Source organism: Adiantum capillus-veneris, chromosome 3, assembly GCF_014529385.1.
Source record: "Adiantum capillus-veneris isolate H3 chromosome 3, ASM1452938v2, whole genome shotgun sequence".
NCBI lineage: Eukaryota > Viridiplantae > Streptophyta > Polypodiopsida > Polypodiales > Pteridaceae > Adiantum > Adiantum capillus-veneris.
In genome coordinates, this window is record NC_140933.1 from 52,668,370 (window position 1) to 52,690,232 (window position 21,863).

A 21,863-nucleotide genomic window follows, 5' to 3' on the forward strand; every position below is an offset into this window, starting at 1 on the left:
ATCAGTGCATCCTCCCAGCTTTCTAGTGACAATTTTGGTCATGCTTGTCCCTCTGAATCAGCTGCAAGGTATGTTTTTTCATGTGGATGATGGCACATGCAGGATTACCAGTTGGCACATTGTTAGCAATCCGTGGTCATGATGTGACTTGTCAGAGATGTACTTCAAAGCCCTAGTCTTTGTGGCATTGCTTTTGAGCTTGTCCATATGCGCAACGAGTGTGATTGGCAGTTTGTTGTTTGTTGATTAGAGTGGGCATCCATGATAGGTGCGTGACGTGGGGGGCAATTTTAGGGTCACAAACTTTTGTTCAGGGCTTACCGCTAGATTCGGTCTTCATGCTTACTTCTCTGGGATGCAGACCGAGCACTCTCCAGATGATCCTAGATACAAGTCACCAGCTGGATTTCTGCTAGCGAGAGATAGGTTTCATCACGATATGCACATCACGCTTTGGACCATGTGAAAGGCTTGATCTGCAGACATTCTTCTCCAATGTCCACCATTTTGACTGAGTTGTTGCGTACTCTTTGCAGTCAATACGATTCTTCAACTGGCTTCTCCAAGGCAGTGGAGCAGCGTCCACGAGCCTTCACACATGGGTGAGGTCGTGGGTTCTTTTCATAATGCTCACATCACGTGGCATTGTGCACCCTATTGTGGTTCATTCTACACTCATCGTACATACCACCTTGATGTTTACATAGTCTACACATTGTTACCACACTTTTATACTTCGTCTGGGTGGCATTGAGCATCTCTAAAGGTCTCTTATATACACAATTACAGCCCCTTTTCTCGTCTGAGAGAGAGAGAGAGAGAGAGAGAGAGAGAGAGAGAGAGAGAGAGAGAGAGAGAGAGAGAGAGAGAGAGAGAGAGAGAGAGAGAGAGAGAGAGAGAGAGAGAGAGAGAGAGAGAAAATGAAATGAAGTGAAATGTTATATTAACGTCTTCAAAAGGCCAAAGTGACCTATGAGACTAGAAAGTTACAATGCGGTGTATCTGATACAAAGTCAGATTAACAAAATAAATTAAACTAGGATAACAAAATTTAAATATTGCGGAGTCCTAAGCTAAGCTGATAGGTGTGAAAGGTGAAAGGCGTGAAATGTGTGAACTAAGCAGTACAATGTGTAGACAAAATGGGAGGGAAGTAGAGATCCATCTTCATTTGCACTCTGGACGATGAAAAAGTATGGCTCGAATCCTTTGTTGTAGCCTCCTTCGAAACTGTGTTGCTCCTCTTTTCGATTGGGGTCGTCTAGATCTCCCTAGCTAGAGAGAGAGAGAGAGAGAGAGAGAGAGAGAGAGAGAGAGAGAGAGAGAGAGAGAGAGAGAGAGAGAGAGAGAGAGAGAGAGAGAGAGAGAGAGAGAGAGAGAAAAGAAGAGAAAAGAATTTTAACGTCGTAGGAAACTATCCCAAGAGACAGGTCTGGGTACAAAAAGTACAAAGAACTGAAAAGAAAATAGTGGGTAGGGGTGGGGTGAAAGCTGATACAAGGGGAATACAAATGGTGGGCTGATACAATGGAGCTCTCTGAAAGTCGAGGCATCATATACATATACATGAGTATCCAAAAGGCTATAGAGATTCAAATTTCAATGTCCTCCAAGGTAGACACTCTGTCGGGATGGCTCTTGTGTCGTGCCAATATGGTATGGATCCTCTGTCGCAGTCTGCATTGATGTCGAGAGGGCCCCCTCATCGGTGGGCGACGGGACTGCCCCAACTCTATCGCCTGATCAAGCAGTATGCCTCTGGTGTTGTTATGCACACACACACAGAGAGAGAGAGAGAGAGAGAGAGAGAGAGAGAGAGAGAGAGAGAGAAAAGAAGAGAAAAGAATTTTAACATCGTAGGAAACTATCCCAAGAGACAGGTCTGGGTACAAAAAGTACAAAGAACTGAAAAGAAAATAGTGGGTAGGGGTGGGGTGAAAGCTGATACAAGGGGAATAAGAATGGTGGGCTGATACAATGGAGCTCTCTGACAGTCGAGGCATCATATACATATACATGAGTATCCAAAAGGCTATAGAGATTCAAATTTCAATGTCCTCCAAGGTAGGCACTCTGTCGGGATGGCTCCTGTGTCGTGCCAGTATGGTATGGATCCTCTGTCGCAGTCTGCATTGATGTCGAGAGGGACCCCTCATCGGTGGGCGACGGGACTGCCCCAACTCTATCGCCTGATCAAGCAGTATGCCTCTGGTGTTGTTATGCAGAGAGAGAGAGAGAGAGAGAGAGAGAGAGAGAGAGAGAGAGAGAGAGAGAGAGAGAGAGAGAGAGAGAGAGATGAGGATGATGTTGTATTTACGTCCTCGGGGGGCCAAAATGACCCATGGGACCACAAAAAAATAAAATCTACAAGAGGCTCCCCTCATGTGTGTAGAGGGGGTAGTGGGCTAGTAGCTTTCTTGTGTGTTAGTGTTGTGTGATGATCCAATACTTTGGCAAAGTAGATGCCTAAAGCTACTGGGGAGGGGTGTGTCCGAGAGAGAAGCTCCTCAAAGGTGACATCTCCTTGCAATAGCAATGGGAAATCAGCACGGATGTGTGCGTATGCTGGGCACTCGATGGTGACATGGGCCTCGCTTTCCACTTTGTTTAAATTGCATTGTGTGCATGTCCTTCTATTTTCCTTAATATTCAGCCACCCTCCCGTTTCAATCTTGAGCATGTGTGATTGTGTCCGCATCAAAGTAATGGCCCGTCTTGCCTGGTGGGACATAGGTGTCCTGATATGCATCTTGGTGTCCCCAGTCTTGTAGGTCTCCCAATATCGTGTATTGATGTGTTTGCCGTAGTATTCAAATTTGGACCTGTGTACTGCTGTACTCCATCTAGTGTGTAGGGCTTCAAGTATGCTTCTGTCAAAATTCAGCCCATGCTCATGTTCAGTGCCTTCCTCTATGTGCATGTCCACATGGTCTCCCACATTCCATCTAGAGAACCATTTTCGTATGTCTTCTACGAGACTGGATGTGAGAAATTTACTCTTGTAATTCTTTTGCGGTTTACATCCGGCTTGCCATGCCATGTGGGGTAGACGGGTCTCCGGCATCATCTTAACTTTCATGAGGTATCTGTGTACCCTCTATAAGGCTTGCATTTCCAAGGGTCTCTTGCCTGTCTCCAAAAGCATCACTGAGTATGGGGTGGTAGTTTTGATCCCCATGTGTCTACATAGGAATTTTCTTTGTATCTTTTCAATGTCATTCCAAGTGCTAACGGGGATACTCCCCCCCCCATACCTCTACACCGTAAAGTATTGTTTGGACCACGCATACATCAAATGCTAGAGACTTGATTTCCCATCGCCTTGTGACACTTTGCTTGCACATGTTCTCAAATTCATAGTATTTCGCTTGTCCTGCATCAATTCTGTTTTGCGTGCAACTTCCCCATGCATGGTTTGAACCTCTCAACCGCTTGGAGTGCTTGCCCGTCATACGTGATGATGGGCTGATTCTCATTTCTACATGTGTGGACTGACATAACCTTTGTTTTGGCTACATTGATTGACAAGCCCGGAGAGAGAGAGAGAGAGAGAGAGCGGAGAGAGAGAGAGAGAGAGAGAGAGAGAGAGAGAGAGAGAGAGAGAGAGAGAGAGAGAGAAATGAAATGAAATGAAATGTTATATTAAACGTCTTCAAAAGGCCAGAATGACCTATGAGACCAAACTGATACAAAAGTGATGAATCTGTTACAATGTCTGGGTACCTCACAAATCCATCTTCAGATAGTTGTAGTAAGTTTTCTTTGTATTCGGCCATCTTCATGCCTGGTTCATGTGTAGGGTCTACCCATGTCCTCTTAGTGTCCAACTGTATAAGATCCTGTCGGATGATTTTATTAATCTCTGTTCGTGTAACTGCCAGTGATGGAGCCTCAAGAGAGTATTGGAAGGGGGGTAATCTTTCCATAATGAACCCATGTCTCTGAAACCACGAGGACAGTTGCGCATACCAGCATGATGTATCCCCTTTCATTGCTAATTGTCGAGAGGATTCGAGGGCCATTTTAGTATATCGGCAATTATTTGTATCCCACAAACCATGTATAAAGAACACTGATCTGGTAAGAGCTTCAATTTCTAAAGGAGGGGCCGCTAGTTCCGCTCGGGTAATCGCGTGTGGCACGGAGGCCTTGGCTCTAATCATTCGAGAAATCATAGATACCAGAGGTCTCTCCATTGACTTCCAATTATCTTGATCCACAGATGGTCCCCAAATCTGGACCCCATAAAGCATAGCCGAAGCCGCCACAATATCAAAGAGCCAAAGTTTTGTTCGTGGTTCCTGAAGCTGCACTTGTGAACACATCCTCTCCAACCCTCCCAGGGCTGCAGAGGCTCTGGATAATCTAGGATCCGCTGCTTTCTTAAGAGTAAACTTCAGTCCTGCAAATACCACCCCTAGGTATGTGTATGCATCTGTGTACTCTACTGTATCCTGGCCATATGCAAATGTAGGTGCCGATCTCCTAACCCACTGCGGTGTGGTGTTAAACACCATAACTTTGGTTTTACCCAAGTTTACCGACAGTCCACTATCCACCGCGAATTTATGTAATGCATCTAGCTGCCTCTGCATTCCATCTGGTGATTCTGCTATCAATACAATATCATTTGCATAAAACAAGGGGATCCATGACCCTACAAGTTGAGCACCTCTGTCACCTTCTCTATCAATGTAATCTGATACTTCATCTATGTAGATACCAAATAAAGTAGGGGACAGTGGGCATCCCTGCTTTACTCCAACAGTGGAGTGAACAATGTCGGAATCCCCTTCTGGAGTATGTACATAACCATTTACTGACACATATAAGGCCATGATCCCCCAAATAATCTCTTTGGGGACCCCTAACTCTTGCATCCTGCGCATCAAACTGGCCCTTGGTACTGTATCAAAAGCTTTCCGAAAATCCACAAAGCAACAATACATCCTTCTCCCGTTTGCTCTTCCTTCCTCAATAATGGCTCTGAGCGTAAGAATATGATCTAAAGTGGAATAACCCCTTCTGAATCCAGCTTGTCCTGTTGCCCTTATGCCCTCATTTTCCGCCCGTCTACTCAATTTTTGTTCAAGAATGGATGCGTACAATCGGGTCAAAGTGTGACCTACCATAATGGTACGGTAGTTCCCGGGTATCATAGGATCCCCTGACTTGAAAATAGGTACGATAGTAGATAATTTCCAAGATTCAGGTAATCCTTCACACATGACCCGATTAAACAGACGAGCAAGGACTTTTGAAAGTAGATCCCTGGCATGGATCAGATGTTCTACTACTAAACCATCATGATCCTATGCTCTTCTTGTCTTCATCTTATCAATGGCTTTTTCCACCATTTCCGTACTAAAGAAAGTACTAGTAGTAGGGCATGGCTCTAGCGGATCTGGTAATGGAGGCTGTCCAGATACCATATATAATGATGTTACATATTGACCCCAGATCTCAGGAGAAGTAATCGTTAGAGGCGGTGAGTGCTCTCGAAATAAGCGCGATACTTCATGTTAGTCCTGACTCGGGAAGAGCTGATATAAATCCTTCTCCAGTTTGGCTAAAATTGCCCTTTTCTTGCGACGTACTACACGCCGAAGAGCAATCCGAGACTGCTTATATGGGATGATCCCAAGTGTAAGCTCTTTCTGGACCTGGGTTCTCGTCTCTCTGCATTCCTCGTCATACCAGCTGTTTTGAGGCATGTTCCCAGCTCCTCTCTTATGAGCAGGTTGAGTATGTGGGTATGCCTCTTGTGCTGCTCCATGTAGTATCTCTGTTAACTGAGAAGTAATCTCTTCTACAATATATACTGGCTCGGCTGCCCACATCCTATTATAGATCTTTTCCACATAGACTGAGTCAGTTTCTTGCGTGAAAGTATATCTTGCGCGAAAGTATATCTTGTGTGTGTCTTGTTCTATTGTACTTGAGAGGCATTGTGTTAAAAGGAGATTGATAAGGTCAAGAGAGCATGATCCACTGCAATCCCAACCGGTTTGGGTCCCACCTTAAAGTCCTTGATGCTAGAATTAAAGCTTGGTGAAGTCATGACATAGTCCACTGTACTGGCCCCATGCCTATGTGGGAAGCATGTGAATCCCCCAGACAACGGGAAATTCTCTAGACCATTAAGTATGGCCAAACCATGTATGGTTGCCATCTCCATGAGATGTCTCCCATATTCACTGTGTTCTTTATCCTGTGAGTTTCTAGTAAGCCCCCTCCGTGATAAATCCACTTCTCTGAGCATTTGTTCAGAAGTATCATAGAATACTGCTTGAGAGTTGGCCGTTCTGGCATTAAAGTCTCCTAAGAGAACGATGTCTCCATCTCTAGAGAACTCCCATATGTCATTATTCAATATGGAGAAAGGGGACTGTCCTTTAGGTGAGGAGTAGACTGAGGTACTTGGAGGGAAGTAGCATATAGCGATATATAGAAATCTACCTGTCTTGGCTCTCATTCTCACCCACATATACCTTGCTTGCTCATCTTTCCTGATAATCTGTAGTAGTGGCTTCAGCTCCTCTTTAAATAAGATTGCTGCTCTTCCTGAACCCCGGCTACCCTGTAGAGATCTCCTGTATGGTCGACTAGCTGTTTCCCATAAATAACCCTTCACATGTGGCATACGTTGTCCCGGTATCTGGTGTGTCTCTGAGTAGAAAACTATGTCTCTGTCCCTAAAGCTGTCTTCAAAGGCACCTACATCTAGCCTATATGATCCATTACAATTCCACGCCGCTATCTGTAGCGTCGCCCCATACCGTCATGCTGAGCGCTTTTCCAGAACCACTACTTTCCCTCCTCTATAAAAGGCGATTTTTCCCTTTTCTCTTGCTGCCCTGATCTCTGGCATCAACTCTTGCATGTGTGCCACTTGTGCCAATGTAAGATCATCTCCCAGGAAGATACCGGTTTTCTTAAGAGTTGGCCTCTTCTCTAGGAATTCTTTCCTTATTTCTATATTCGGGAAGCGGAGAATAAGGGCCCTATCCTTTACGTTTCCCTTCTCATCGATTCCTTTCTTGCCCACTCTCCATGCACTTGTGTGAGTAGGCTCTGTGATGCCCATGCGTTGTAGCAGTTCCTTCACTTCTTCATCTACATTCTCTTTGTCTTTGAGTCCTGTTACCCGCACATGTAGAGCCCGATTCTTCCGTTTCTGCTCTTCCTCAATTGTCATATTAATAATGGTAGAAGTAGGTGTGGTCTCGGGCATCTGGGCCTTACCTTTCTTCGCATCCTCAATCCATTTCTCTGCTTCATCAACCTTTTCTTGTGTCTTGAAAAGACGTTCCGCCCATGAGGATGCCGTTTTCGATTTCTGTTCATCTTGTTCGCGTAGAGCTTTCATTTGATCCTTCATGTCGTCAAGCTCCTTGAGCACCGAAGGTTGGTCGTCTACCTTCTCCTTAGTTGCAGAGTTGCAGGCCGCAAGTTCTCCTTTTAGCTCCTCGATTATTGCATCTTTTTCCCTCATGTGCTTTTCCATATTTGTTCTCCATGCTTTGAAACTTGCTACTGCCTCATCGAGTTTCTTTTGCATAACGCATTCTGTTACATTTACTTCGGCCTTGATTAGGTTTCGTAGTTCTGTTTTCAAGATTTGAATCTCCTCATTTTGTCTCCCCCGAGTCTCTCCCCTTAGTTCTCTCATCATGTCTCCATACATGGAGTTCCTGTAGCTCTCCGCGCTCGCGCGCATTTCCTTCCTGATGTCATCTCTCATGTAGTTTAGCTCTGATTTGAGCATCATCTGGACCTTCTCCATCATTAGTTCATCATGTACCTTGGATGTTTTCCCCCACTCGTAATGATCCTGGTGATAGTACAATATATCTGTTTCTCCGCTTAAATGTGGCTGTTGTTTTTTTTGGGGTGGTGTAGCTATCTACACCCAGCCCTTCCCCTTCGGTAAGCAGATCCATCGAACCCGCCCCGCAAATGTGGGGTAGGGTACTAAGGTAAGGGACTGAGAATAAGGCAAACTTTAAAAGTTTATTTTAAAGCTTACAAGCCTTTAAACTTTAAAAGTTTATTTCAAGGCTTAGAAAACCTTTAAACTTTAACGTAGAAAATGGAAGGCCTTCTACGCGTAGGTAAAGGAGGGGTGCCGAGGACCTTCTACGCGTAGGGAGTCACGAACTGCACGCGCCCAGTGTCTGTGAGTACCGCGTCTCCTGCGTGAGCCCGTTGCCTCACTGAGAGAGAGAGAGAGAGAGAGAGAGAGAGAGAGAGAGAGAGAGAGAGAGAGAGAGAGAGAGAGAGTCCTCGCGATGGGGCTGCAGCAGCTTCTCGCCATGGGGCTGCGCGCGTGGACGTCCTTCTGTACTGCTCCCTCCCCAAACCGCGCGCGCTGCCTGTTGTGACTCTACACCAGTGTGCGTTGCTAGGAGGAGGACGACATCAGAGCTGTGATGGCTACGCCGACGGATGAGGGACGGGTGTAGCAGAGAGAGAGAGAGAGAGAGAGAGAGAGAGAGAGAGAGAGAGAGAGAGAGAGAGAGAGAGAGAGAGAGGATGAAATGAAATGAAATGTTAAACGTCTTCAAAAGGCCAAAATGACCTATGAGACCAAAAGTTACATCCCAATAGAATTTGATTCTTTGTATGGAAATCTATGAAAATAGAAAATGAACAAAAAATCTAAAATCTAGGTGTGTCATACACATTGATGGGAGTTCGGAGGGGTAACAGAGTAAACATGGTGAACAGGATAGAGGAGATGAGAGCTAGAGACTATCATATACATCAGTACATCAATACACGGGAGGAGTGGGGGAATAGGGGGTAGAGGGTCAAGGTGTACAATAGCTCATCTAACCCCAGAAATCTTTGGTCACAATAATCCATGACCCTGGCCAATGGTAGAAAGCCCTCTTTGAACAACAATGGAAGTGTCCTCTAATCTCATAATAGGAGATACATCGACATATGGAGTGCTCCTCTTTGAACAGACAATGGAGGCGTCCTCTAATCTCATTATAAGCGTTACATTCACATATGTAGAGAGAGAAAAAAGGAAATGAAATGATGTGTTAATGTCTTCAAAAGGCTAAAATGATCTACGAGACCAATCCATTACATCTGATACCGTGTGTGTGTGTCTGTGTGTGTGTGTGTGTGTGTGAGAGAGAGAGAGAGAGAGAGAGAGAGAGAGAGAGAGAGAGAGAGAGAGAGAGAGAGAGAGAGAGAGAGAGAGAGAGAGAGAGAGAGTCGTGTGTCTAGGGATTCTCGTGATGGTGTAGATCTGTCGTGTGGCCCTCTTCCACTCTCCCTTGCTTCACGCCCCGTTGTGCTTTGCTTGTCCTATGCTCCCTCGCATTGTCGAACAGTTGCTGATGTAGCCTTTGCGACAGTTTGCCAAATCTGAAGCTCCAACACCCCCTCCCTTTGCTTCAACAATCCCTTCTCACTTCACTCTTGTCGCCTACCTATATGTTTGCCAAATCTGAAGCTCCAACAGCCCCTCCCTTTGCTTCAACAATCCCTTCTCACTTCACTCGTCGCCTACCTATATGTTTTGGGCCAATTTTCTTTGTTTTCTGCCTTGCAGGTTTTCTTTCGTTTGTGTGGTTGTTGCCTGTTTGCGTGTTGTGTCTGTCGGCGGCTTTTTGTTTTGTGTGATTGCTTGCAACTGCTGGTGCTGCATGTGTCTGTGTGTGGTTGCATGCGTGTAGTGTGTGTGCGTTTATGGTTGCTTCTTTGACTGCTGTTGTATGTTTTTGTTGTTACGTTTCTTGTTTGGTGGAAGCAGGTAAGGTGGTTTTGGCGTGTGTTGGGGGTGGTCGGCATGGGAGGGTTAACCTCGCCTTCAGCTTCTTCTGTAGGTTGAAGAATGTCATAGCCCTATTGATTTGCCATGGATGGCTAGAGGTCATCTCTTTCCCGGATCTTTGGTGCAGAGCCGATTTGTAGTGGTGATCTTTCTTCTGTTAGGATGTGCGGTTTTTACTGCCTTGGAGACTTGAATTTGCTCTCGGAGATTCTTTGGTGGAGTTCTCGGTCTCTTGTCTTGTACTAGGCGACCTATTTCTGCTTCAGCTCTTCGTTACTTTCTTCCCTTACTCCCCTGCTCCTAGCTTTTGCAATCACACCCATCTTTTGAAACTCTGTATCGCTGATAGTTTTTCCCCTATGGTTTTTGGATGTTGAACATTTCAGGGGTTTTTTCACTATCAGCTCCGTAATATTCTGTGTGCTTATGGGCAGATGTAATGCCTTCGGGCCTGTAACTTTGATTACGTAATACAAAAGGGTATCAAGCTCCACTTCTTTTGCGGAGAGGCGGAGAGAGAGAGAGAGAGAGAGAGAGAGAGAGAGAGAGAGAGAGAGAGAGAGAGAGAGAGAGAGATGAAATGTTATATTAACGTCTTCAAAGACCAGAATGACCTATGAGACCAAACTGATACAAAAGTGGTGAATCTGTTACAATGTCTGGGTACCTTAGTACTAAACTACTAAGTGTGAAAATAAATGTGAAAAACTAAATACACTATCAAATAAACTTCTTATGAGCCTTCTGGGTGTCTCGCTAGAATGCTTCTAATCCTTTGTTGTAGTCTCCTCTGGTGAAGTGTGCTTCTGCATCTCGATTGTGGTCGTCTCGATTTCCTAAGCTCAATCGCCTTGTCAATGAGGGTGCCTTTGGTATGAAAGTGGGTACTCCTTTGTGCTGGCTGCTGGCCTCTTGCTTCTCCTTCCACTCTTGCTTCTCTCGATCTGAAGAAATCTGCGATCTGCCTCTGAGGCTGTAGTGCTCTTTGTCTTCTCATTAGATTATCCCTGTGCCGATGTAGTTCCAGGAGGTACAAGCCTAAGCATCTTTGATATTGGTATTGCATAACTCTATCAAGAGGTCCAAAGCCTTCTCTAAATAGGCAATGGAAGCGCCCACGTATCTCATAGTATACGGTGCAGTGGCATATGTAGTGTAATTCTGTCTACGGCTCCATTCCGCATAACTTGCAAATTCTGCTCTTAGGTGGGATTCCCCTAAATCTGCCAATTCAATTTCCAACTAGTGTGAGGATGTACGAATCTGACCAATAGCACATCTCGAACCATGAGACATGTGGGTATCCATGTAACTCGGGCGAATCACAAATCCATCTTCAGATAGTTGTAGGAAGTTTTCTTTGTAGTCGGCCATCTTCGTGCCCAATTCTTGTGTAGGGTCTACCCATGTCCTCTTCGTATCCAACTGTATAAGATCCTGACGGATGATTTTATTAATCTCCGTTTGTATAATTGCCAGTGATGGAGCCTCAAGAGAGTATTGGAAGGGGGGTAATCTTTCCATAATGAACCTGTGTCTTTGAAACCACGAGGACAGTTGCGCATACTAGCATGATGTATCCCCTTTCATTGCTAATTGTCGAGAGGATTCGAGGGCCAGTCTAGTGTATCGGCAATTATTTGTATCCCACGAACCATGTATAAAGGACACTGATATGGTAAGAGCTTCAATTTCTTAAGAAGGGCCGCTAGTTCCGCTCGGGTAATTGCGTGTGGTACGGAGGCCTTGGCTCTAATCATTCGGGAAATCATAGATACCAAAGGTCTCTCCATTGACTTCCAATTATCCTGATCCACAGATGGTCCCCAAATCTGGACCCCATAAAGCATAGCCGAAGCCACCACATTATCAAAGAGCCGAAGTTTTGTTCGTGGTTCCTGAAACTGCACTTGTGAACACATCCTCTCCAACCCTCCAAGGGCTGCGGAGGCTCTGGATAATCTAGCATCCGTTGCTTTGTTAAGAGTAAACTTCGGTCCTGCAAATACCACCCCAAGGTATGTGTAGGCATCTGTGTACTCTACTGTATCGTGGCCATATGCAAATGTAGGTGCCGATCTCCTTACCCATTGGGGTGTGGTGTTAAACACCATAACTTTGGTTTTACCCAAGTTTACCGACAGTCCACTATGCTCCGCGAATTTATGTAATGCATCTAGCTGCCTCTGCATTCCATCTGGTGATTCTGCTATCAATACAATATCATCTGCATACAACAACATAGGGATCCATGACCCTGCAAGTTGAGCACCTCTGTCACGCTCTCTATCAATGTAATCTGATACCTCATCTATGTACATACCAAATAAAGTAGGGGACAGTGGGCATCCCTGCTTTACTCCAACGGTGGAATGAACAATGTTCGGAATCCCCTTCTGGAGTATGTACATAACCAGTTACTGACCCGTATAAGCCCATTATCCCCCAAATAATCTCTTTGGGGACCCCTAACTCTTGCATCCTACGCATCAATCTGGCCCTTGGTACTGTATCAAAAGCTTTCCGGAAATCCACAAAGCAACAATACATCCTTCTCCCGCTTGCTCTTCCTTCCTCAATAATGGCTCTGAGCGTAAGAATATGATCTAAAGTGGAATATCCTGTCCTGAATCCAGCTTGTCTTGTTGCCCTTATGCCCTCGTTCTGTGCCCATCTACTCAATTTTTGTTCAAGAATGGATGCGTACAGTGGGGTCAATGTGTGACCTACCATAATCGTACGGTTGTTCCCGGGTATCATAGGATCTCCTGACTTGAAAATAAGAACGATAGTAGAGAATTTCCAAGATTCAGGTAATCCTTTACACATGACCCGATTAAACAAACGAGCAAGGACTTCTGAAAGTAGATCGCTTGCATGGATCAGATGTTCTGCTACTAAACCGTCATGATCATATGCTCTTCTTGTCTTCATCTTATCAATGGCTTTTTCCACCATTTCCGTAGTAAAGAAAGTACTAGTAGCAAGGCATGGCTCTAGCGGATCTGGCAATGGAGGCTGTCCAGATACCATATATAATGATGTTACATATTGACCCCAGATCTCAGGAGAAGTAATTGTCGGAGGCGGTGAGTGCTCGTGAAATAAGCGCCAGGCCTTATGTGAGTCCTGACTCAAGAAGAGCTGATATAAATCCTTCTCTAGTTTGGCTAAAAATGCCCTTTTCTTGTGATGTACTATACGCCGAAGAGCAATCCGAGATTGCTTATATGTGATGATCCCAAGTGTAAGCTCTTTCTGGACCTGGTTCTCGTCTCTCTGCATTCCTCGTCATACCAACTGTTTTGAGGCATGTTCCCAGATCCTCTCTTCAGATTAGGTTGAGTCTGTGGGTATGCCTCTTGTGCTGCTCCATGTAGTATCTCTGTTAACTCAGAAGTAATCTCCTCTACAGTATATACTGGCTCGGCTGCCCACATCCTATTATAGATCTTTGCCACATAGACTGAATCAGTCTCTGGCGTGAGAGTATATCTTGTGTGTGTCTTGTTCCTTTGTACTTGAGAGGCATTGTATTGGAAGGAGATTGATAAGGTCAATAGAGAGAGAGAGAGAGAGAGAGAGAGAGAGAGAGAGAGAGAGAGAGAGAGAGAGAGAGAGAGAGAGAGAGAGAGAGAGAACACCGCATGTCTGGATGAGCACGCTTCACAGCAGACTTCAGAGCCCTCTTATATTAGAGGTATATTAGTTGACAGAGCCATTGAGCTCGAGAGAGCTAGAGGCCCACGTCTACAATGGCGACCATGACATCAACGGAGGCTCCATGAGAGGATGAGGACTATTCTAGCACGACATGGGAGATGCCCAGTACGTCAAAGCTCTACAGCGACCGATGCAATACTTTCCTAGACAACGCCCGATGCCGGGCATCCTCGGGCTTTGATGACAATGATGATGATTTTAGTCTTAGACGTTACTTTATTTTTATTTTTGTACCCAGACATTGGATTAGATCCACCAAGATTGTATCAGTTTGGTCTCATAGGTCATTAAGGCCTTTTGAAGACATTAGTATAACATTTCATTTCATTTCGTTTCTTTCTCTGCCTCTCTCTTTTATTGTGTTCAGTTCAGTCTCTCTCAAGTGAGGAAATTAACCTCGTGTTTTTGCAAAGTACTAGATCCGACCACCTCTAGACTTCTGACTAGAGGTGGTCCACAAACTATGGGACCAGTTCGAGCGTCTCCAGGGTAGCTCTGGCCACATGTAGAAGAGCCGGGAGGCTTTTCTGAGACTGTGGCGGCCTAGACCTTTCTTCACCATGGTTCAGGACGTGCCCCGATGGCAGTACCGACCACCAGTGTGGTTGTTCCTCCCACCTATCTCTTGATTAAGCCATCTTTGTACATATTTTGTTCTTGCATTGGGAGAGTCTTTCCATTTGCTGATGTAGCCCTCTGTTACAGGGGCAATTTGTAGTAGGTTTTTAAACTAATAAAAGGATCTTTTTCTATAAAAAAAATATCGTTCGCACAAGGGTCAACGAGGCGACGTCCGGACGTGCTCCAGGCCCAACTCCTTACTGAAGTGGGCAAGTTCATTCATGTGCAGATTCTTGGAAGAGGATATTATTAGATAGAGTTTGAGTCTTCAGAGATGGCAGCGAAAGTGATTTCCAATAGCCCGCTCGGCAATAGGGCGGCTTGAGCTTATTTCAAACAGTGGCACAACGGCTTCAACTCGACTTCAAATGTGCTTGAGGAGGAGGCAGATCTTCCTATCTTAGTTTGCTTCCCAGGTTTGAGGCGGGAGCACCTTTCCCTACTTTCCAATTTTTTTTCCATGTTTGCGATAGTTCTGGAGGCCCCACTTACTTTAACTTTAGTTGTGACCAAGGCCGTAGGGTTAGCCATTGTGCGCGTTCTTGTTTGGGACACACATTGTATTGCCTCGGGTGAGTGGTGGTTGGATTAGACAGAGTGTGGAGTATTCGGGCCTTCCTAACCAATGCTTCATTTGCAGACAGATGAGCCATCTTGCGAAGGTGTGTCCACGGAGGAGGAGTCGACCCTCGACATAGACCCAGCCTACCAAGGCTGGCAGGCTCAACAGGTAGAAATGCAGGGAGCAGAGACAGGTACCTCTTCTGAGACAGATGCCCCGGCAGATGAGGGTTGACAACATGTTTGTGACCTTACCTGCACCAGGCCAACAACAGTAGGTTCCCACAGGGAATCGTTTTGACCCTCTACAACAGGATGAGCCAGCAAATTTCCCTCCCACTTCAGCTTCGCCACCACCAACCCCTCCCCCTCCCCCTCCTTCCGCCTACCATCCCCACTTCTCCACCGCCACCTTCACCTCCTCTACCCGCCCCCTCTGCCTCTCCCATCTGTCCCGCTAGTCCTTCCGCCCCATCGCCTGACCCTTCCCATGCCCTGCCGATTGCGGAGAGGAAATGCCACTCTTTGACAGTTCAAGGTCTCATGGCAATGCATTTGCGCTGGGCTAAAAATACAAAGTCGGAAAAAAAATTCCACTTTACCAAAATCGCACTCATGTTGAATTAGAAAACTATTACGTTCAATATTGGTCATTAAATTCAATTAACATTGTCAACTTCTAGCTTAGGTCCTTATCTAGGCCTACAAACCCAATTCGGATATAAGTAGCTATTTTTTAAGGAGGCTAGGATGGCCACAATGTGGAACCCAATTTTTTCATTCTCGTAGTTTTTGTGTCTTGTGGTTGTGTCTAGAATGATCATAATAAGACATGTTTGCATGTCTTTGATAGTTTTTTGGTGTCAATATGAGGGTGAAGTACCAAGCTATATCAATAGACAAGTTATATAGTGTAGTATATGGGCGTGGCAAGTCAGCAGAATGCAAAAAATTGCCACTTTTTTGTATCTAATTCTACACATAGTTTAATAATTTTTGTGGCTACTAAGACTAGGAACCCATTGAAGTTCATGGGAAAAATAGGTTTGTAGCATAAACAATTTTATATATGATGTACCATGGGGGTAGCCATGCAAGTATGTTGTCTTCGTTAAAATGCAGCACTACCTTGTCTTTGGACTCTTTTCATGACCAAGAAATCAAGAGATAGGCATGTTACTTATTTTTCAAAATTGAAATGGGTTCTTAGTTTGAAGCTCATGTAAGGATTTTTTAAAATTCACACATATACTATGAGTATTGAATTTTTTCCAAAACCCAAAGGACACTTTTGTGTCCTGGTAGGTTACCAAACTAGTGTTAAGCTCTGACGATCCACATGGTTCTCTTTCATTACACCGTGTACATATCCCTAGTGTTCTAAGTGTTCTTGGAGAATCGCTACATAGCTTATCACCACTCTCCGGGACGGTGAGTGGTCTTGTGGCGGGCAACTTGTAGTAAGGCTACAATGTCACTTGCACTTGATAGGCAGCTACAGTTACAGTTGTTCTTGGGTTCACACTAAACGGACTCTCGTGTGGGCAGTGACACGTGGCTGAGACACGGTGGTAGTCTAGTGGACACCTTGGCCAGTTCACCACAACCCACAGCTGACTCTTAGGGATATTTTGCTAGCTAGTAATGGCTCTTTATGATCATATATATGTGTAGTTGGTTTTAGTCGTCGAATGCTTCATCTACTCTCTATGGTCTAGCGTCTTGAGTCGTGTGTCTTGTGTCCAACACGGCACGTCTGCACCTTCCCTGCACATTGGAGCCTCGACACCCCCATTGTACCTGTGAATCCTCGGCTTGGAGATGAGTGTACTGCCAGCTTGAGTTAGACGAGTTCTGAGTCTGTTATTGTGTCTTTGAGTTGCTTGTTCCATTGCTCTATTGTGTTTTCTTTCTGTTGGAGTGAGATTTCATGCATATTACACTGAGGAGCACCCACAATAGAGAGGACAACACACTTTTCCTGCTACAGTAGCAATCAAGAGCAACAGAGGAGGATGTTCTCAAAAACTAGTTTCAAACTGCAATGTTTATTAATGTCATCAAGTTTCAAATTTTCTCATACAACCTAAACTCGAAATTTCATGGATTGTGAGGTGTGTAATTTCAAATATCAAATCAGGTTTCAGGCCATCCTACACGTTCGGACTGGTGACTCAACGTTCAGTGTGGTTGAGGCTAATCAATTCAAGCACTTGAGTCACCTTTCCCTCTGCTTTAGGCAGGGAAATGACTCCACCATTAAAACATATCTTGCTGGCAGGCTCTCAGAATTTAAGGTGATTCAATTTTCTTTATGGTGCTTTAAAATTGGTATCTTTGATGCTCAAACTTGCTATTCTGACTTTGAGCTTTACCAGTCTGCAAACACAGATTTGCATGAAAAACTTCGGAGGACCCTTCTGTCTCTGGAAATAGCTCTAAGAGACAATGGCAATCTGAATAGGTATTCTCTCTTAGGTCTTGCTGTGTAAATTTATCTTAAGGAAAAATTAACAAAGTGAGCATATGTCAAGTGGCTTTCTAGCAAGTGTAGGCCATATTTCATGTTCTTTACATATAAAGTATTCCATGCACTTTACCCAGGTTTGGAACTGAATTTTGATAGGTTAAAATGTTACTAAGACGATGCCAGCCTTTCTTTCGCCTTTCTTTCGATGCAGTGAGATTTCAGAGCTTAGAGAGAACAACTCGCGAACAATCAATCAACTCAAAGCAGAGTATTCCTTGGAGATGGCTCATGAGAAGGATAAGGTGTGGATTAGTTCTAAGCCTATCATTTTGAAGGTGTGGACTCATATGTGTATATGGTGTAAACGGTAGTTCTTTTGAAGTCAGGCCATCCAGGACTATGCTGATGCAAAAGAAAAATTCGAAAAAGAGAGAGCAGAACTTGAGAGCCGCTTAAGGCAGCAAGCTGAAACACAACAAAACCGCCTTCTTGAGCTGGACAAGCAGGTATTGATCCCTTGATAGAGCATCTTAGCTATGTTGAAATATTTAAGCATGGAAATGGTGTGTTAATGCAAGGGAATAGCAAGGTGGATAGAGACTTTACAGTATTGGACCTCAACTATAAACCATAAAAAACGTTAACCCTACATATGTATGTCACGTGTGTGCATGTATGTAACTATATATATGTGTCTAAAATGCATGTATATCAGTTTTAGATTCTCAAAAACATGATACAACCATCACACTTCCATAGCATGCGAAATTGGAGCTTGCAACTTTTAACTTTCTTACAAAATTTAAGAGTCCTGAATTGAGAAGTAAAAACAACCAATACATTACTACTAAACGTACTCGAACGAATATAATGTTGATAAAACACTTTTGGCTTGTACATAGTTATCTACAAAAAGATGTAAATACATGCATTTGAGTAGCTTTTCAAAGTAGTTTCAAGTTTCAAAAATGATGTGTGGGCACATTGTAAATACTCGAGTTTGCATGCCGGCAGTCCAGTACACGTACATGTTTGGATAGGGTGTAGAAGTTCTAGATGTGGTTCCAAGTGAAATCTTTTTTCTCTAAGGGATGTTTGTGAGCTTTTTAGAATGTAATTAATGCAAGCGAAATGTGTGGGCACTCTCATCCCGCCCGTGAAGTTTGACACATGCCGTAACGGTCTATTCCGGCACTTGATATGTAGCGATGCGTGAACCGCCCTAGAAGTGGTCAAAAGTGGAATGTGGGTATGTTGCACTGAATTTTAGGTATTAAGGCCAAGCCTACAAAATTTGGTGAATTTTGAAGTCCGTTTGGAATTTTTCTAGTGAAAAATGTCCGCGTCCGAGGTCAAAATTGGCCAAAAATGCCCCAAAAAAAGGTCAAGAGAGGGTTAAAAGTGGTGTGAAAGGCTTCAAATTGCCACATCATTCCCGATGTCGTGAGTGTTTAGGCTGAGGGAGTACTTTTAAAGTTCATCATCAGCACTTTCACCCCTCTGTGTGTGGGAGGAAGCAAGGTTTCCGTAGGTGGTCCTATGCAGTCCCGTCTTGCTTGCATCCTGTTTTCGAGTGTGTGAAGGAGTGAATGAGAGTTTCTTCACTTCAATTTTGAAGTTCTGAGGTTTCCATGGATGTGTGTACGCGAGGAATTGAGGGACGAAGGTGCAGATTTCTGCAAGACTATGTGACCGTGTATAGGTGCCATTAGGGTTGAGGCTACTCCAAAGAGTCCAACAGAGTGGAGTTTGGTGAAACTTTTGCAATGGTTTGAGAGAGGCTTTTTGTGGCTGGAGTTTTTGAGTTTTTGGTGGATTTTCTTATATATTTTGGTCGCCATTCCGTGTGATTTCAAGCGTCGATCACCTTGACCCACCTTGTAGTGTCTTTGGGCAGGCAAGGACTTGTAGGTCGAGGGGTTTGGAGATTGAATTGAGCTTGTGGGTAGAATTTTCATTGAGCTCTTGAGTGGTGGTGAGTGAGGTGAGGAAGTTGAGTGAATACCTTGTGTTGTGTTGAGGTGTCTGGGTGGTGAGTGTGCGCACGGTGTTTTTTGTATCATCCTTTGGTGATCCCCCACTTGGGAGCGAGAATGGCCCATTGTGCACCCGAAATTTATATTTTGAGTAGTGATGTGTCCACACTTTAAATGTTGATGGGAATTCCATGATGGTTGGGACATTCCAACCATCAGTTTTCACAGGTTCTTAGGATGCAGAGGATTGGCTTGCGTCTTATGAGTTTGACTTGACATGTTTATGGTGTAGGCTCCAAGCGAGGCACAAGAACTTGTAGGTAACAATTTGGTGGTCAGAGGTAATGCAAGATAATGGTTCGAGGGATTGTCACAGTGATGACAAAGAAAATTGGGACAGGTTTAAGCCATGCTTTTTGAAGCGGTTCAAGAAGGTGATCCCTCACCAAGATGCATGGAAACAGGTCACTAGTTTGTTTATGCAAGAGCACGAGTCTGTTTCACATTTTTGGTCAAGATTTGATGATGCTTGGAGAGTTTGGAAAGATGCTCTATTGCATGTGGAAGAAATCTCTAAAGAGGAATTTTATTCCGCTTTTACAAATAGCGAAAGAATACAAGTATTCACGAGTTTGTTTGCGTGAGTCCTTAAGATGAAAGTGCAAAGAGAAAGAGCCCAATTCCATGTGTGAAGCATTGAAAATAGCGCTACGGAAAGAGAGAAAGTTGTATGTTGCTACAGGCATGAAGTACCCTATGTCAATACCTGGTATTGATAGTGTGGATGACCTTTGTGTGCATAAAGTCACGATAGTAGATGCTCATGTTGGCAAGGGTAACAATCTGGAGACAGGTGCGAATGCCCATATGCTCAAAGTCAATGCAAATGAAGTACGTAAAGAAGTTGTGGAAACCATACACGTGCCTATGGTACATGATGTTAAGGAAAGAATAAATAAATGTGAAAGTTTGCTAGCATGGAAAGTGGATATAAGAAGAGGGAAATTGAAGAGGATGAGGCAGCCTATGATGGGGATACATCTGATGCTTGTGCGAGTTGGTGTAGCGATGTATGTGATGATGACATAGAGTTGTAAGATCCTATGAAAGATATGGTAGCCTTGCACAAAGAGCAACATATGTTTTGGGAAGGAGCTTTGTAGCAACAAGACATGGATTCTTGCATTGATGAAGATGAGATGATGGGCTATGGTTGTGGAGTTTCCACATTACGTGAGGATGACATAGGAGAGAGTGACTCTATGCAGGTTGATGTGACCTTGGGTCCATGTGCTTTATCAGAGTTGGGGGTTGGGCGACCCTCTAGTGGTTGTGATGCAAAGGTATTGGGTCCTGAAGGTGATAGGGATGAGTTGTATGTGTGCAAGGATTTGATGCTAGTGCCATCTCCAAGGGATGTCCGTGATGATACATGCCCTGTGGTTGCTCAATATAAACATCTTGAGGATGCGGAAGACAAGGAACTTAAAGTGACCTTTTGCTTGCACGATGATTTGGTGGATGCATTTCACATGTTTCAATGTATGTTTGGGCCATATCCCTTTATCTGTGAAGATATTGATTGGCAGTTGGTGAGTCCTAGGGCAGTTTGGCATGATGAAGACTTGGTTATGATGTTTTGTGTGGCTTTGTATGCATGTTTCTGAGCTTTTCAAGTGGAAAATGTCTTATGTGGAAGAAGAAGATGCTAGTGATAGTGTTTTTGAAGAGCATTTTCAATTTTGGGATGGAGCTATTAAGGCTTGGAGTGATGGTCTCTTGGGCATAGGAAATGAAAAGCAATTGATGCATCAGGGAGATGATGTGAGCTTTATGATTATCGATGGGATGAGCTCTAGTCATCAGATGCATTTTGAGGTGGTTGTGGGTCCAGCTAGTTGGAATGACCTATGGTACGAGAAGATATGTACCAACCTTGAAGAAGATTCATATCATGCTTGGGATCCAGGTGGGCAGTGGCATTTTGGCAAGAAAAAAGATGCTTTTTTCCTTTGATGTGGGATACATGCTTGGGTACACAGATGGTATTATGCAAGTGGATGAGTTCTCATATGATCTAGGGGGAACTTTGGGGTCACTTTTGCAATTTTATGTCATTGTTTGTTGCGAGTGTTGAGCATTAATGCTCAACTTGGGGTTGGGCAATGATGATAAACCACTTTTGGGTTGTACATAGTAAAGCGTATATGCATGGGTATATGTACAAAAAGATGTAAATACATGCATTTGGGAGCTTTGCAAAGTAGTTTCAAATTTCAAAAATGATGTGACGTGGGCACATTGTAAATAATCAGGTTTGAATGTCGGCAGTCAAGTACATGTACATGTTTGGACAGGGTGTAGAAGCTCTAGATGTGGTTCCAAGTGGACTCTTTTTGTTCTAGGAGATGTTTTTGATCTTTTTAGAATGTTAATAATGCAAGAAAAATGTGTGGGCACTCTCATCCCGCCCGTGAAGTTTGACACATGTCGTAACGGTCTATTTGCGGCACCTTATATGTAGCGATGCGCGAACCGCCCTAGAAGTGGTCAAAAGTGGAATGTGGCACTGAACTTTAGGTATCAAGGGCCAAGCTTACAATATTCGATGAATTTTGGAGTCCGTTTGGGATTTTTCCTTTGAAAAGTGCCCGTTCGGGGTCAAAATTGGCAAACAATGGCCCAAAAAAGGCTCAAAAATGATGTGAAAGGCTTTGAA

General features: G+C 44.2%; 1 protein-coding gene across 1 annotated transcript in view; it reads left to right on the plus strand.

Annotated features, from left to right (window-relative positions):
• LOC147460924 (uncharacterized) overlaps positions 1 to 21,863 on the plus strand; it is a 163,723-nt gene that overhangs the window by 106,755 nt on the left and 35,105 nt on the right. The window contains exons 6-9 of the mRNA XM_086508611.1: positions 16,839 to 16,995; positions 17,077 to 17,162; positions 17,380 to 17,470; positions 17,555 to 17,674. Coding sequence (XP_086364737.1) covers positions 16,839 to 16,995; positions 17,077 to 17,162; positions 17,380 to 17,470; positions 17,555 to 17,674 — 454 coding nt within the window. The remainder of the gene's footprint in view (positions 1 to 16,838; positions 16,996 to 17,076; positions 17,163 to 17,379; positions 17,471 to 17,554; positions 17,675 to 21,863) is intronic.